The sequence below is a fragment of the Grampus griseus genome (genome assembly GCF_964374135.1).
Source record: "Grampus griseus genome assembly, chromosome: 3".
Taxonomy (NCBI): domain Eukaryota; kingdom Metazoa; phylum Chordata; class Mammalia; order Artiodactyla; family Delphinidae; genus Grampus; species Grampus griseus.
Genome location: NC_139019.1, coordinates 12,143,329 through 12,158,930, shown reverse-complemented (window position 1 = coordinate 12,158,930; position 15,602 = coordinate 12,143,329). Strand labels below are relative to the sequence as shown.

Here is a 15,602-nt window from a genome sequence, read left to right as displayed (position 1 = left end):
GAGAAACTGCTGGCATCTTAGCAAATATCTTTCACTGCTACACATGCCAGTTTCACCTAAGGATGTCCTTGATGAAGTGATAAAAATTCGTTGTATTAAAACTCAGCCATGGGGACTTCTCTGGTGGTGCAGTGGTTAAGAATCCACCTGCCAACGCAGAGGACACAGGTTCGAGCCCTGGTCCGGGAAGATCCCACATGCTGCGGAGCAACTAAGCCCGTGTGCCACAACTACTGAGCCTGCGCTCTAGAGCCCGCGAGCCACAGCTACCGAGCCCACGTGCCACAACTACTGAAGCCTGAGCACCTACAGCCTGTGCTCCGCAACAAGAGAAGCCACCGCAATGAGAAGCCCACGCACTGCAACGAAGAGTAGCCCTGCTCACCACAACTAGAGAAAGCCTGTACGCAGCAACAATGACCCAACGCAGCCATACATACATACATACACACATACATAAATAAATACCAAAAAAAACCCTCAACCATGGACTATACATCTTTTTAACGATCCTGTGACAAAATGCAGATCCTTGTGGCACTTGTGACATGTGCTACAGTAGTCAAGGAAAAGCCCTCGTGTGGCTGAGCCATGAGCTGAACCGACTGCTTGTTTTCATGGACCATTTTTACTTGAAAGAATGATGGACACAAACTATAATTATTTACACGTGGGTATCTGGTAGGCAGTTTCCTGAATATGAATAAAATAAGCCTGTCATTTCAAGGCAAACAACCTGCAATGTCTATTAATGATGAAAACTTGAGCTGTCAAGCAAACAATTACACTTTTGGAAAACATGGATCTGCTACCTGGAACTTGACGATACTTAAAGACAATACTTAAATACTTAAAGAACATTGACAATACTCAATGAACAAATCTGATAATTCTTGATACTGTTTATTGAAATGTTTCAACATCTGGAAGATCTGTCTGAATCAGTGAACCAGAATTTACAATGCAGGATGTCACAAGCTGGTGCAGGGGTAAAAGAGCCTTTAAGTGTGAGACAGTTCAATGGCTTCTAGTGCAACAGCAAGAGAGAAGTTCACCAATGGGTTTCAGATTCCATGTTGTGACTAACCTTTAAGAAATTCTCACTTGTTGAGTTTTGATGTAGTATCTAAGAAAATTATCTATACTTATCAGAAAAGGCTATTAAAACACTCATCCCTTTCCATCCAAATATCTGTGAGGATGGATTTTCTTCATAAATTTTAACTAAAAAACACACTACAATAGGTTCAATACAGAAACTGATATAAAAATGCATCTGTTTTCTATTAAGCCAGACATTAAGGAGATTTGCAAAAATACAAAAATCCTGGTCACTAATTTTTTGAAAATATAGTATTTTTTCCTAGAAAAACCCCCAAACTTTTACTGTTAACATGCTTCTTTTAGATACACACAAAAATTTGGTTATTATATTAAACCCACTGCACGTCTCGATACATCACCACCTGCACCAGACACTTGGTTGCCTACAGACATCCCCAAATGTTCCTCCTTCTGGTCTGGCTCTGGTCCCCTTCTGACCATCCTGTACTGTTTGTGAACTGAACAGCCAACTGGGGCCAGGCGACTGGGAAAGCTGCTCATTCACGTGTAGAAGCAACGGGGGATTTTGAGTCCAACTCGCCGACACTGTACAGTCTGATTTTATTCTTAATGTAAGGACTTTTGTAACCCACACGTGAGTTCACCTTTAATCTGACAAGCCAATTACTAAATATGACAATACAGAACGGAATGTAAATAATGCTATTGTACTTACATGTTTAACAAAAAGGGATCCTAGTTTTTCTGGATCTTCAAGGCACTTCTCCAACTCTCCTAAAAAAAAGCTGAAACGAAAGGAGAAATATTAGAACCATTTCCAACTTGGCCTGCTAATTTTAGATTGAGATTTATATTTTCAAAATATTCTGTTTTGACAAAAACAATTGGGGAGTGTAAAGTATATGCTTAACAAATACAATACACACTGAAAACATTCTGTTAGGACAGAAAACAGAAAGAGACACAGGTTTACAAGGCAAGGCAGAGTGAGACATCCCTCGACTGGCAAACTTCCCTTCCTCTGCATAATCAACCTTTTTGTCTCACTTTGTTTTTAAGTGACACAAACAGTAATACCCCATCTGAATATGGGGTAAAAAATAAATGTTTCAAAGCAATTGGTCATTTTTCTTTCTAAAAACTTGGTCCTCATACCTGTGAGTTTCATATTCTTTCCATGGTAATTTTTAGGAGGCTCAAATTGGGTAACAACAGATACAAAATACTGAATGTTACCTGGGCTGGCTTTATAAAGTTTTCTCAAATATTATCAAAATCAACTTCTAGGTGACACATATTAGCTTCCACTAAGATCAGAATTAGGTATGCACAGAAACAAAGCAGCTGGGGACAACCACTCTTCACTTCTTCTGGGCCACAGTAGTTGGTAAGATGTATGCCCACCTTAATCATCACTTCCATATGTTGATATTTTTATCTGGTATTTTACTAACCTGCAAACCAGTACACCAATAAATGCTACATTGAACTGTGTTGCACTTGAGGATTCAATATCCCCTAGTTCTGTGCACACCACGGCAGACACCACGTTGCCGGGAGCAATTTCTCTGTCTGGTCGTCCCAGGAGCCTTGTGCTGTTTCCCCTTCCCTGTCACAGCTTAAAACCAGCCTTGGGAGCAGATGACTAGATGACAGCACCGAATATCCTTTTTAAAAATAGGTTTCACTGTAGATTAGGACAGGTGTGGCAAGGTACTGGGATCAAATTTGATTTTCATGGGCAATCATGTCTACTTTCCCATTCAAGCTGACTTGAAAAAACTCTCTAACAGTAATTTGGATTTATTAAAGAGGTGGCTGCAATTCTAATTAGAAACGCTCGCCGAGTCTCACTCTATGCAGATGTTATTCTAAGTGCTCTACATGTATTAACTCAGTCACTCTTCACAAAAGTCCCATGAAGAGGGTAACACCGTGACCCACGTTGTGCAGAGAAAAGGATGGAGGCAAAGAGAGGGGAAGCAAAGGGCTCGGGGTCAGGACCGTGCTGTGAACCCAGGCGGTCAGGCTCGGTGCCCGGGCTTCCAGCCTTCCCAACACGGGCAACCTGGATGGGTCCGCACAAAGAAGGTAAGAGACTTCCTCGTGCTGTGAAATGCAACCAGCAAAGGCCTCGGAACACCAATATTTCCTTTACACCAGCTACCTCCATGGGGCCACATAGGTAAGGAAATGAAATGAATCAACAAATATCCTTTCTCGCTCGCTTGGCGTGATGCAGTTTAGCGGGTGATGACAGACTGTCCACCAACGAGCATGGTATGCATTTTACGTACTCTCTGTGCCAGTCGTAAATCTGATGGATGTTGCCAAACACAATCTTGTCTTTGCCTTTCATGTCATCGGGAACGCCATCTTCTTTCATAAGTGCCATGTAGCCCTAAAATTAAATATTTAAAGATAAGATTATGTCATTGAACATGTTTGAATCAAGTAATGGTTTACTGATTGAGAGCCACAAAGGATAAAAAAGACATACGCACTGTCTTGTAAACTAACTATGTAAGAACAAAAATCCTTTGTGGGGCTTCCCTGGTGGCGCAGTGGCTGAGAGTCCACTTGCCGATGCAGGGGACACGGCTTCGTGCCCTGGTCCGGGAAGATCCCACATGCCGCGGAGCAGCTGGGCCCACGAGCCATGGCCGCTGAGCCTGCGCATCCGGAGCCTGTGCTCCGCAACGGGAGAGGCCACAACAGTGAGAGGCCCGCGTACCGCAAAAACAAAACAAAACAAACAGAAAAAAACCCAACCCTTTGTGAAATGTGTCCTTAACTTGCCCTTGAAATACAGTTACATTCATTGACATGATTTTCTCCCTAAACTATTTAGCATTCAAAGATCAAAACTCTTCTGAGGAATTGGAAAGTTTAAATAAATGTAAATGGTTTCATAAAACAAATCATCTTGTCAGCTTGTAAAGATTAAATACTTGGCCAGAAGCATATTTCCTCTGTTCTCGGTACTGATCTGATATAAACAGATTTTCTTTTCTTTTTGGATTATTTACATAATTTGTTAAACACGGATTTAACAACATACTTTTCACAAACTGATTTTTAATAACAGTTGATTAACTATGTTGCTAAAATGTGGTTTAAAACTTCTATATAACTTGAATGTGATTCAGCCTGTACAAGAAGCTCTGAAGTTTTCAAGTTACTGTTAGTAATGATTACAGACATGTCAAGCATGTTTAATCCTTTATGTTACGCAATTAACTGTAACAGCCATTACTTTTAATGGAATGTACATCCAAAAAGTATTGCCCTGTACATATTTGCAAAGTTGAAAGAATAAGTGATAAAGTTTTATATTATAAAAATAGCTGTTTGATAAGTTGAGTTTATTAATATGATTATGCCCTAAAGTTAATGGCAGGGACAAGCCTAGAGAGAGCCCTTGATTTAGTATGAAAGGCAGTGGTTTTGCTATGGGTACAAAGTGCGTATCAACTTCTGGTCAGTGAAAGTGGTGACATATTCGTTCTGTGCAAATGGCCTAGGGCGGTAGCCACAGACCAAGCCCTGAACCCAGGTGATTCAGGATGTAACTGAATCCATAGCTGGTCACATTGACTTTTCAACCAATGATGTCCTCATTTCTGTGGTGATACCCACTCTTGTAAAATAATTAAAGGCCAGATTTCCATATAAGAAATTCAAAGGTTGGAGATAATATTTACAAACTTAATTATAAAAAGAAGAGACTATGTCAAGAGGCACCATGCAAAAAAGAAGCCTTTAAAAAGTGAATACCAATTGTTGAGATAACTGGCTAAATTTTACTTTTCAGAAATATTTTGTTGGTTGTTATTGTGTTTTGTTTTAGTCAAAAATATTTTTAAAGCTTTTGAGAAGGTATCAGCTTTCAACTGTCCTGTACAACACCCCCTGTGGCAACCCTCAGGGCGGATCGATACAGGTTATTACATCTCTGAAACACACACCTCCACCACACAGCCGAGGTCCCGCACATAGTCACGTTCTGTCTCCACTAATTCTTGCAAAACGTAGCTGAAAAAAAGACAGAAAAAACAGCGTTTACCACCCACAATCCAAGGAATTTTCTGAATGAATTCATCCGCCCTTTTGCTTTCGTCAGGTCAGATTCTGCAGGGGCTGCTAGGAAGTGACCTCTCAAACTTGCACAACTGGATCTCCAATTCCTGTGTGTCTCCAGTCACTTACAGGTTCATGTGGGTGACCCACGGGTGCTGCAGAGGTCACAAGACACCTCGCATTCCGGGAATTCACAGCACCGGATTCTGATCACATGTATGAGGACCGAAAGCAGGACAGACATAACTTTGTTATAAAGGCAAGATGTAGGAAGTAGGGCTTTGGCTTGTTTGTGTTTTCATGATAAAGTCATTTTAAGCTTCGCTGGACATACAAAAGAAATTTAACTCAGATGTTTAAAGCCTTGGGTCTGATCACATCATTCAGAAGTATTTCTTTTCGTAAGGTTCAGTAACCGTTTAAGGCCACTCAGATAATAGAAGACAATTCCTTGATCGGTTACAGCAAACAACCTCAGTTGACCTAAAAAGGTTCGTTGGTTGGTTGGTTGGTTTGTTCATTCATTCATTCAGCCAACACTGGCCAGGCACCTCCTATGCACCCGATGCCACTCTAGGTGCTGGGATACAGCACTCAATAAAACCAAGTCTCTGTACTCATGCAGCTGGTTAAGTTTTTTCCTGTTCTCCAAATGCAATTTTAAACCTTCTGTAATATTCTTCAAGACTTTTTAACTGAAACTGAAAAGCTCTACCACTAAGGTATGTTTCAAGCTTTGGGGACTGCATTTAATTTTATGTTATCTTCTTTTTTCTTCACAACTATGTATATAATAGAAAGTATGGCTGTTTCTCACCAGAAGTGACAAAAAATATTCTTGTATCATTCTTATTTATAAATAAAGTATAATATACAAATAGAACAATAAAAGCTGCAGCTATGGCTTACTGCACCCTCTTGAGGTTCTGTACGTTTGCAAACAAACGTACAATCGCTCGGCAAGAGACCCTAGGTCTCCTCCTCGTGTGACTCAGAGATGAATCCCAGCCACAGCTTCGTAGGTGACAAAGCCAGGAGGGAAGCCACCGAACAATGACAATGAGAACATTTCTTACTGCCGTCTCTTTAAAGAGCTGGATTTCCTCTCTTCCATCTCATCAATGGGCGAGGAGGAGGACAGAAGGGAGTTGTCTGAAGGGTTGAAGGAGGGGCTGCTACTGTCTCCCTGGTCCACGAGGAGTGAGCTGGGACGATCCTCCAGCGCCTAGAAGAAACCAGATCGCCCGTCAGGCCTCCTGCCTACACAGCGCGTGAGGCTGAAATTAGGACCAGAAAATCTCATACGTCAGAAAATACAGAAGGCCTGATTACAACACTGTAGAGTCTATGTGTGTGAAATCACATCGTATTTAGCAACAAAACCCCCAGCATTAATTCTGCAACTGAGTAAGAGGGGCTGCACAAAAGAGGAGAGTTAGAATGAAAAGAATGGTGAATTCATATCCGTTCATATATTCTGTTCCTGGTTACCAAATAATTGGAAACAATACCACAGACTGTACCCATTTCAAATCTAGCCATTTTCTTTCCAGTTATATTCCTGTCACATGAAAGCATGACCATTTCAGAAGTGTGAGCAGTCGCCTCGTTCAGGTCGGTGTACCCAGACACACTGCCCACATTCCTGGCTGGTGGACCATGCAGCAACGTTAGCAAACCTGTTTTAATTAAACAGACTCATACTTCAGTGCACAGAGATCACGCAGCTAAAAGTAATCTCTATCTCTGACACTCGCAACTTTCTTCTTCCTTAGTAAGTGGTTGCCATGCCAATCTTGAACACAACTTTTTTGGTGATCAATAAATCTGTGAGTTGAATATTGGTGACTTTTCTCCCTGGGTTAGTGTTATAATGATCAGCAACTGGTTCCTTTCTAATTGGTACCTATTAATTTTCTCTCTTAACCTGAATTCACAAAACTACCAGGGGTATAGGTGATAGTGCCTTTTTTAAAAAAATGAAATACATTTGATTTACAATGTCATGTTAGTTTCAGGTATCCAGCAAAGTGATTCAGCTATATGTTTTTTTTCAGATTCTTTTCCCTTATAAGTCATTACAAGATATTGAATAGTTGCCTGTGCCACACAGTAGGTCCTTGCTGTTTATCTATTTTAGATATAGAAGTATGTTCCTGTTAATCCCAAACTCCTCATTTACCCCTCCCCCCTACCTTTCCCCTTTGGTAACAGTAAGTTTGTTTTCTATGTCTCTGAGTCTATTTGTTTTGTAAATAAGTTCATTTGTATAATTTTTCAAGATTCCATATATAAGTGGTATCATATTTGTCTTTCTCTGACTTACTTCACTTAGTATGATAAGCTCTAGCTGCGTCCATGTTGCTGCAAATGGCATTATTTCATTCTTTTTTTTTAATGTCTGAGTAATACTCCATTGTGTATATATACCACATCTTCTTTATCCATTCATCTGCCGATGGATATTTAGGTTGCTTCCATGTCTTGGCTATTGTAAATAGAGCTGCAGTGAATGTTGTGGTGCGTGTATCTTTTCGAATTAGAGTTTTCATCTTTTCTGGGTATATGCCCAGGAGTGGGATTGCTGGACCATACGGTAGCTCTACTTTTAGTTTTTGAAGGAACCTCCACACTGTTCTCCATACTGGCTGTACCAATTTACATTCCCACCAACAGTGTAGGAGGATTCCCTTTTTCTCCACACCCTTTGATGATGGCTATTCTGACCAGTGTGAGGTGACACCTCATTGTAGTTTTGATTTGCATTCTCTGATAATAAGCGATGTTGAGCATCTTTTCACGTGCCTGTTGGCCATCTGTATGTTTTCTTTGGAGAAATGTTTATTTAGGTCTTCTGCTCATTTTTTGATTGTTGTTTTTTTTTTTGATATTGAGCTGCATGAGCTGTTTGTGTATTTTGGAGATTAATCCCTTGTCAGTCACATCATTTGCAAATAGGTGATAGTTCTTTTATATTTTTCAAAAGCACCCTGGCTGGGCAGAGATGACCAAAAGGTATTTCAGCAACTTAACGGGGAAAATGTGATTTACTTCTCTTCAAACAAAAGCCCAGTACAAACTACAAGAACACTTAATATTTCCTACCATATTAAAACCTCTAATGCTTGTCCTATTTCCCCCCTAAGAGTAACAGGCTGAAGCTGGCGCCATCACTGAGCACAGCTTTGAGAACACCAAGTCTGTTCCTGCAATCTTGTTCAAACCCATGGAGCTGTACAAACACACCAACTCCTGCTCTTAGTTATGAAAAACAGTTAAGGAACGGGGCTTGATGGGAAAGTAGCATTCTTATTTTTAAATAAATAGCTCTTGACCTCTAGTGGAAGCACACATTTCGTGGTAGCAGCAGGGCCTGGTCCATGCGCGTGGGTCCTGGAGGCCTTGGACAGGAGACTCAGGAGACTGGAGGCTGGAGGACGAGGGAGGGAGCAGCGGCTGTCTCCTGCCCAGATGTGCAAGGAAACAGCTGAAGCTCGTTAGCTTTAATTACGGTCACTTGAACGGTGAGCAAAGAGAGAGACAAGAAAGGTTCCAGATGGCCGCTCACGCAGAGGAGTGGGCGGAGAGGCCCCGTCTGGACCTGCCCCAGTGGCATCCAGGCTCCTTCCGCTGCCTCTCCTGGACATGCTGGTGTGGACCCCGGTGGGTGGCCAGGGAGGGTGCAGGCGCACCCCAAGGCTGCAGTCATGCTTGTGCCATCCACTCCTGGCCACCCAGCGGCTCTCCCACCAACTGTGCGCGAGTGGAAAGGCTCAAAGCTGCCCCAGAGCTGGAATTACTGGGACTTTACATGTTCGGATGAATTATCTGTGGAACCTTCTGGGTTGGGTGGGTTTTTGTGGGTAGGTTCTTGTCAACTTTCCCTGTTTCTTAAATGAAGAGAGACTACCTGTGCAGACCTAGCTCTTCTGAGGTTAGTTTTGGTAAACTGATTTTCTTAAGAAACTGCCCATTTCATCCAGGTTTTCAAATTTGCTTTCAAAGCGTTGAACAAAGTAACATGTCATGATTGTTTCAATTCCCTCAGTTTATCTTTCCTTTGTAATTTCTTCTTTTGTGAATTTGGGCTGTTTTCTTTGGAAGGTTACCTGAAGTCCATATGTTTTGAAAGAACAAATTTTGGGTTTTATTTCTTACTCTATTTTTCTGTTTTCCAACTCATTCATTTCTGCTTTTATCTCTGTGAATTCATTCCTTCTGCTTTTTTAAAGAAAATTTTGTTGTTCTTCTAATATCTTGAGCTACATGTTTATTTCATTGATTTTCATTCTTTCTTGTATCTCCCTTTATATTCAGATCAACAAAGAGAAGAAAACTCCAAAGTCAAATTCAGTCCCTGCAGCTGTCAGCCGCCATTGCCCACACCTTCCAATACTGATCAGGAACGTGGAGGTGGAGAGAGAGGCGAATTCCAAGGAAAGGTGTGCAGGGCGGTTTCTCCTTTTCAGACGGAATCCGCAGGTTCAGGGCGAGGAGAGTCAGTTCCCTGAACACACACCGCACGACAGCAGGACACCTTCTCCCCTCGCCTTCCCAGTCCACTGCACACACAGCTTTGGCGGGATAATGGTTCAGCATTCAAATCCGATCACGAAGTCATGAGAGCCTAAGAGACGGCCCTCAGGAAAACGAACAGGAAGACCAAGGAGCCACAGCACACGGGGAAATACGCAGGAGTAACTCAGAGTCATGGGGAGCATGACAGGGTGAAGGATATTAAAATGGTTCACTAGAGGTTTTAGTGACAAAAAGTACTTCCTGTTTGAGGATTAGTGACCAGAAACCAAGGGAGAGTTGTTTCCCCTGAAAAGAGGGCAGAATTTAGATTACATTCCATGTAGAATGAAGAAGAGATGCGCTCACCATAAAAAGCCTAAATATGGTTCTGCAACGGGGAGGGGAGGCACGAGTGAGCGCCCAGGTGGAGGGAACCCGGCTGGGAGCTTAACAAACAGCAGTCGGTTTACCATCCCCTGTTTCCAGCTGAGAGATGGGCTCAGAGAGGCGGAAGCGGTCAGTAGGAGAGTCTGAACCCACACCTATCTGATTCCAAAACCTACGCCCTTTCCACTCTGCCAACAGCTTTATGCCCGTTAACTTCAGGAGAGACACAAGTGAGTAGAAATAAGTCAGTTTCAATGGATAAAGTTTAATTATTCAGAACTTAAAAGGGGGAGTAAAGCAGTAAGAGCTGAGAGACCAGCCATAGATCTCCTCTCCATCTGAAGTCCATCTGAATTAATTACACATGAATCTCAGCCCACTTACAATGTAATCCATTCAGATACTTGCAGAATAATGACGAGCAGGTTGACAAAGTGTTGTCTCACAACATTCCTTGGGAAAACTACTTAAATTACTAGACAAAAATGATTTTAATGATCATATAACTGATGTGTATAAACGGCTGTTTTGAAAATGTTTAAGGATGTTTAAGAATGCTTGAAAACTCATTAGATATAATTTAAGCATCTTTTTAGACCATTAATCAACTTGTCTCTCAAAAAGATAGCCAGGATGTGGTTTAGCTCAGTTCCTACTGACATGATCCCAAATTTTTGACCAGTGGAGTCAAGTTCTTGACTTATTTACCAAGTCCTAGCAGCCCTCCTGCCTAATGTCTTGTCTAAGCTCGAAGCCCACTGCGTCCTTCTCAGATCACAGCACAGAACACCAAGCAGGGAGAATTCCAGCTACGGCAGGGCAATACCTGTCAGTCTGAATTTTGGATACAATTCCCCATTTGACCTAGTCAACCAGCCTCATTAGAAGCTGCTTAGGGGTGGGTGGGAGAAGAAACTGGAGGTATATACATGGTACCTAGTTAATACTGGCTTTGGAAGATAAATTCCTAACTTTAAAGAAGTACAGTTAACTCTTGAACAATGCAGGGGTTGGGATGCTGACTCTCTGTACACGTGGTTCCTTGGTATCTGTGGTTCTGATTCTGTGGATTCAATCCAGGCAGACTGTGTTGTACTAGAGTATTCACTATTGAAAAAAATCTGCATGTAAGTGAACCCACGAAATTCAAACCCACGTTGTTTAAGGATCAACTACATACCCTTTGATCTAGCAATTCCAGTGCTGGAAATTTACCCTACGTGTTTAATCACACATATAAATGAACAATGGATGTTTATGTTTATAATAGTGAAAAGTGAAAACAATTGATATATATTATTATGAATTTATTTAAATAAATTATAGTAGATTTCTATCTCTGCCCCTTAGCAGCTGGTCAACTCTTTAAGCATTCTGTGTGCCTCAGTTTTCTCATCTGTAAAATGAGAATGTGATAGTACACGCCTACCTCGTAGGGCTGCTGTGGGGAGCATATACAAAGAAACTGTCTGGAGGGAAACACATCAAACTCTTACGGAGAATGGAATGTGGGAGAGGCCGAGGGCTTTTACTTTAGGAGGTGTGACTTTTAAAAGATGTTGTAGGGTAGCAGGATATACTAGTCTAAAATGTTGTTACCATTACTGGGTTTTCTATTTCACAGGAAAACTAAAGAAACACAGAAGTTTATTGATTTGAATTAGTTAGAAACAATGCAAACCTGTCTAACTTCAATAAATCAACATTTGATTTGGGGCTTTTATTAAATGAATCCATGTTGACCAAGTGGCAACAGAGAGGTCACAAAAAGAATAAAGCCCTTATACAGCAATGCAAACCCTTCTCTCTCATACACTGCAAACCCAAGTGAAAGATCTCAGAGACAGAGAGAGAGACTCCCAGTGGTGCCTGGGAGTCCAATGACCCTGTGCACAGCTTCGGACAAGACTGGAGTTGACCACACTGGCTATGACGGTGCCAGCACCGCAGACAATGTGGGTGCAGGAAAGGACTGACCTTGGCTCCTGGGAGGTCCCTCTAAGCCTGTGGAATGTCCTGCCTGATGAAGTCTCTGTTTACCTGGGGTTTGGGGGCTAAGACAGACAGTCTATGCTAACAGTGTGACTTTGGGTGAGGGCTTTGGTCCACGTCCTATCTTAATCCCTGGAGAGGCAGGGGACAAGGGTGAGCCATGTGAGCTCACCCTCGTGTATGTGACTGAGCCCAAATAAAAACTCTGAACACCAAGGCTCGGCGGGGCGGGGGGTGTCCTGGCTGGTGACACCCTGCACATATCATCACACACTGTGCGAGGTGGGGAGAGTCTCCACTGGGAGAGGACAATGGCAGCTTGAACCTGACCCTCCTGGACCTGCTCCTGCACCCCTTCCCTGGCTGATCTTCACCTGTGTCTTTTCACAGCAATGAACCGCATCTGCGGCTTCTCTAAGTTCTGTAAGTCCTTCAAGCCAATTACTGAACCTGAGGGTGGGCCTGGGCTTCCTGAACTCTGTCCTGCAGACCAGAGCCACACCTGGACGAGGGCCCGCCCACCTACAAGTAGCACCCTGGAGCAGCTTCCAGACCTCAGCCTGAGTCTCTGGGGAGCCTTACCATCTTGCTTTTCACGAGTTCCTCGATCGCACTGACAAGCTCGGCTGCGCTCGGCGTTTCGGAGCTGGTGGGGCGGACTAATAACCGAGAAGAGGCCTATGGAGGAAGTTGAGAAAAAGAGAGGGGGAGGGAAATGCCTCGTGTTAGTCACTGGGCAGACAGAATTCTCCTGCAAGCTCAATCTCCTTTCAAAAGTAATTCCAGACAAAAAGACCACAAGTTTGTCTTTGTTTGCATTTATTTCAAGTCATCTTTTAAAATTTACAATATTCTGACATGAAATACTAAATAAGACCTGTCTGGGATACATGTGGAAAGCAGACAAAGTCTGTTTCTAATCAGCAGTCATGTACCATCAGAATGTTTTTCAAAGAGGTCACTGGGCACGGGAAAATTCTAACTTTTGCAACTGCTGGCTAGGCTACTGGCTAAGGAGGAAAAGGCAGAGAATCTGATCAACGGAAGAGTGAAAGGCTTAAGGGCTAATGAGTGAACCCTTTAAAAAATCGGGAAACAAAACTGGATACTAAAAATGGCTTTACTTTGTGGATGGGGTTAAAAGAAAGAAACAAGAAAAGGAAAGGAACCGGGAGTACTGGCCAGACAGGGAAGAGGGGGACAAGCTCACCATTTTCTGTGCCATCCACTTCCCCAGTGATTAGTGCAGAGGACAGGAGATCTGTGGCCTCACAAGCTATCAGATGCCATTTACGGCTAGAGTCGGGGTGTACAGGGGTGGACAGGTAAGGAATCTGGGGGAGGGGCTACTGAGTTCGAGTTTCAGTAATTAGCAAACACGCTGTGTTTGCAGATTACTTGCACCGTTAATTTACTGGAAACTAGAAGAGGGGTGTAATATGAACCTTGCTTCATATTAAGGACAGCAGAGATGCATGTGACACACGGCTAGCTGTCCTAACGATGCATGTCTCACAGCAGACAGATACGGATTTATACGTTTACAACGAGGCTGTTACAATGCGGATCCAGATATGCACTTGGCAAAACAAATGTTGGCTTGGTCTAATGAAATCTGGAAGATGAGGTGAAGAAAACAAGGAAAAAATTCAAATGGAGAGGTAAGGAAACTGAGCCAAAACAGACACGGAACACAAATCAACATAATGCTGCAGTGAAAGTTTACGAAAAGAGAAAACAGAACAAAACAAAACATTAGTCACAAGATAATATACTCTCCGGGAACATCACTATAGACTTTTGTAAAGGAAGAATTTCTGTGGCTAATACCCAAAGAGGTAACACGATAACCAATAAGTGATTTTGGCAAACAGAAGAATATAGTGCAATCCACTCTTTCAATGGAGAAAAAGACCCTCTTATTCGGTGAATACGTCAACCAGGCCTGGCACCTCACTTTCAGCTAACCATCCATATTTACACAATTCCAGTTTTCTGCTTTTAAAGAGCTATGGCTTAGAACGCTACAAAATAACCCAGGAGCTGTCAGAGCCTGGCTTCCTGGCGGGTCTGCTCTGGGCAGTGGGGCGCGAGCTTCTCTCCCATCTCAGGCCACCCTTCCCGCCACCCCTCCCCCCCATGGCACAGGGTCTGTACCTCAGATGCCCTCCAAAACCCAGACTCGAACCCAAGCTCCCTCCTTCTGCCAAGCCCACTGCGCCCCTGCTGTGCACTGAGGGCCCCGGAGCAGGAGGGAGAAGAGGAGTTCTACAGAGAAGGCGCCTCAGGTTAGGGCTAACGCGTGATCGGCCTTTGGCCTCACGGCCGTCGATCACTGAGCCAGGGCGACCCCGGGTCATCACGCACGGGCCCATCCAGCGAGTGACTGTGTTAGCACTGAGGGAAGTCAGGGAAGGAAAAAGGGGACGAAGGGGGAAAACTGACGAAAACATCTGTTTTATTCAGAAACCTTAGTTTCTGCCAAAAAAAAAGCACCAGTAATAACTCCATAGGATGGTTTTCAACACCTGCCAATTTGGAGAAGCAGGATGGGCCAGAAATTGAGAGGATGTATAAGCCACAGTTACCAGGTTTCCTTCTTGATAGTTTAGGGCTGTACAGAGTAATTTTAGATTATGTAAGAACTCAAAAAAACCCAGAAAACAAAAAATAAGATTTACTTGGCTTGAAGCCTCTGCATACATCCAAAGAGGAAATTCATGGTTTCGAACTGATTCCTGCACTTTGACAAACTCCGGTTTGACCCAGATGTTTGCCATGCTGGTAAAAGGAACTGGACAGCAATCCATCCCATCTGAAAACCACACCTGTGTGCAGACACCTAACAGAGAGAACCAGATGGGCTCGTGTGCGTTTAGGACGCAATCACGCAGGTGGCGTGCGACTTCTCTGCCCTCTCAGGGACCCTGGTTAGTACAGTGAGAAAAATTAAAATGACTTGAAAAGTAGCAATTACGAAAGCATCCATTAAAAATGCACTGAACGTATTTATACAAGCACACGTGTACGAGAGACTGCGTGGGTTCCTACAGCTTAGTCTAAATGGCCTTTGCTATCTATATTTTTGGGGTGAAAGGCATCTTCCAGGTGCCTTTTCACAGCCCGGGTCGCTCTCTATGTCCTGCAAGGAGGCCGGGGCACAGCGGCAGGCAACCGCCAGGCCCTCTCCTGGCGAGGCTCGGTGTGGGCGTGGGCCCCCCTTACCTTGTCGTCCTGTGAATCCGGCTGCAGCAGGCTGTGCTGCTGGATGGCCATGGGCGGGGGCAGGGGCACGGCGTCGGCCCCCTCCTCCCCTTCTTCCTCTCCGCAGCTCTGCATGCCCGAGGACGAGGATTTGGAGAGCGTGCCGCTGCTCAGGCCCTCGTTCCGGCCTCTCTGAAACCAGACCAACATTCGCCCATTGGAACCCGGCCCTGACTGTCCAATGTCAGTTCACAGAAACTGAGCCCTCAGGGGTTAACTGGAAAAGCACAGCCGGGATCGAAACTGAGAGCAGAAGTCAAGGCCAAGCTCCTTCCAACCCTGGCGGGAGCTTCCAC

General features: G+C 43.6%; 1 protein-coding gene across 1 annotated transcript in view; it reads right to left on the bottom strand.

Annotated features, from left to right (window-relative positions):
- Positions 1–15,602, bottom strand: part of TRIO (trio Rho guanine nucleotide exchange factor) — a gene marked incomplete at its 5' end in the record, with an annotated part of 370,926 nt that overhangs the window by 24,368 nt on the left and 330,956 nt on the right. Inside the window, 6 exons of the mRNA XM_082651933.1 lie at positions 1,781–1,850; positions 3,363–3,466; positions 5,034–5,100; positions 6,222–6,370; positions 12,625–12,720; positions 15,268–15,438. Of these exons, the coding sequence (XP_082508059.1) occupies positions 1,781–1,850; positions 3,363–3,466; positions 5,034–5,100; positions 6,222–6,370; positions 12,625–12,720; positions 15,268–15,438 (657 nt within the window). The remainder of the gene's footprint in view (positions 1–1,780; positions 1,851–3,362; positions 3,467–5,033; positions 5,101–6,221; positions 6,371–12,624; positions 12,721–15,267; positions 15,439–15,602) is intronic.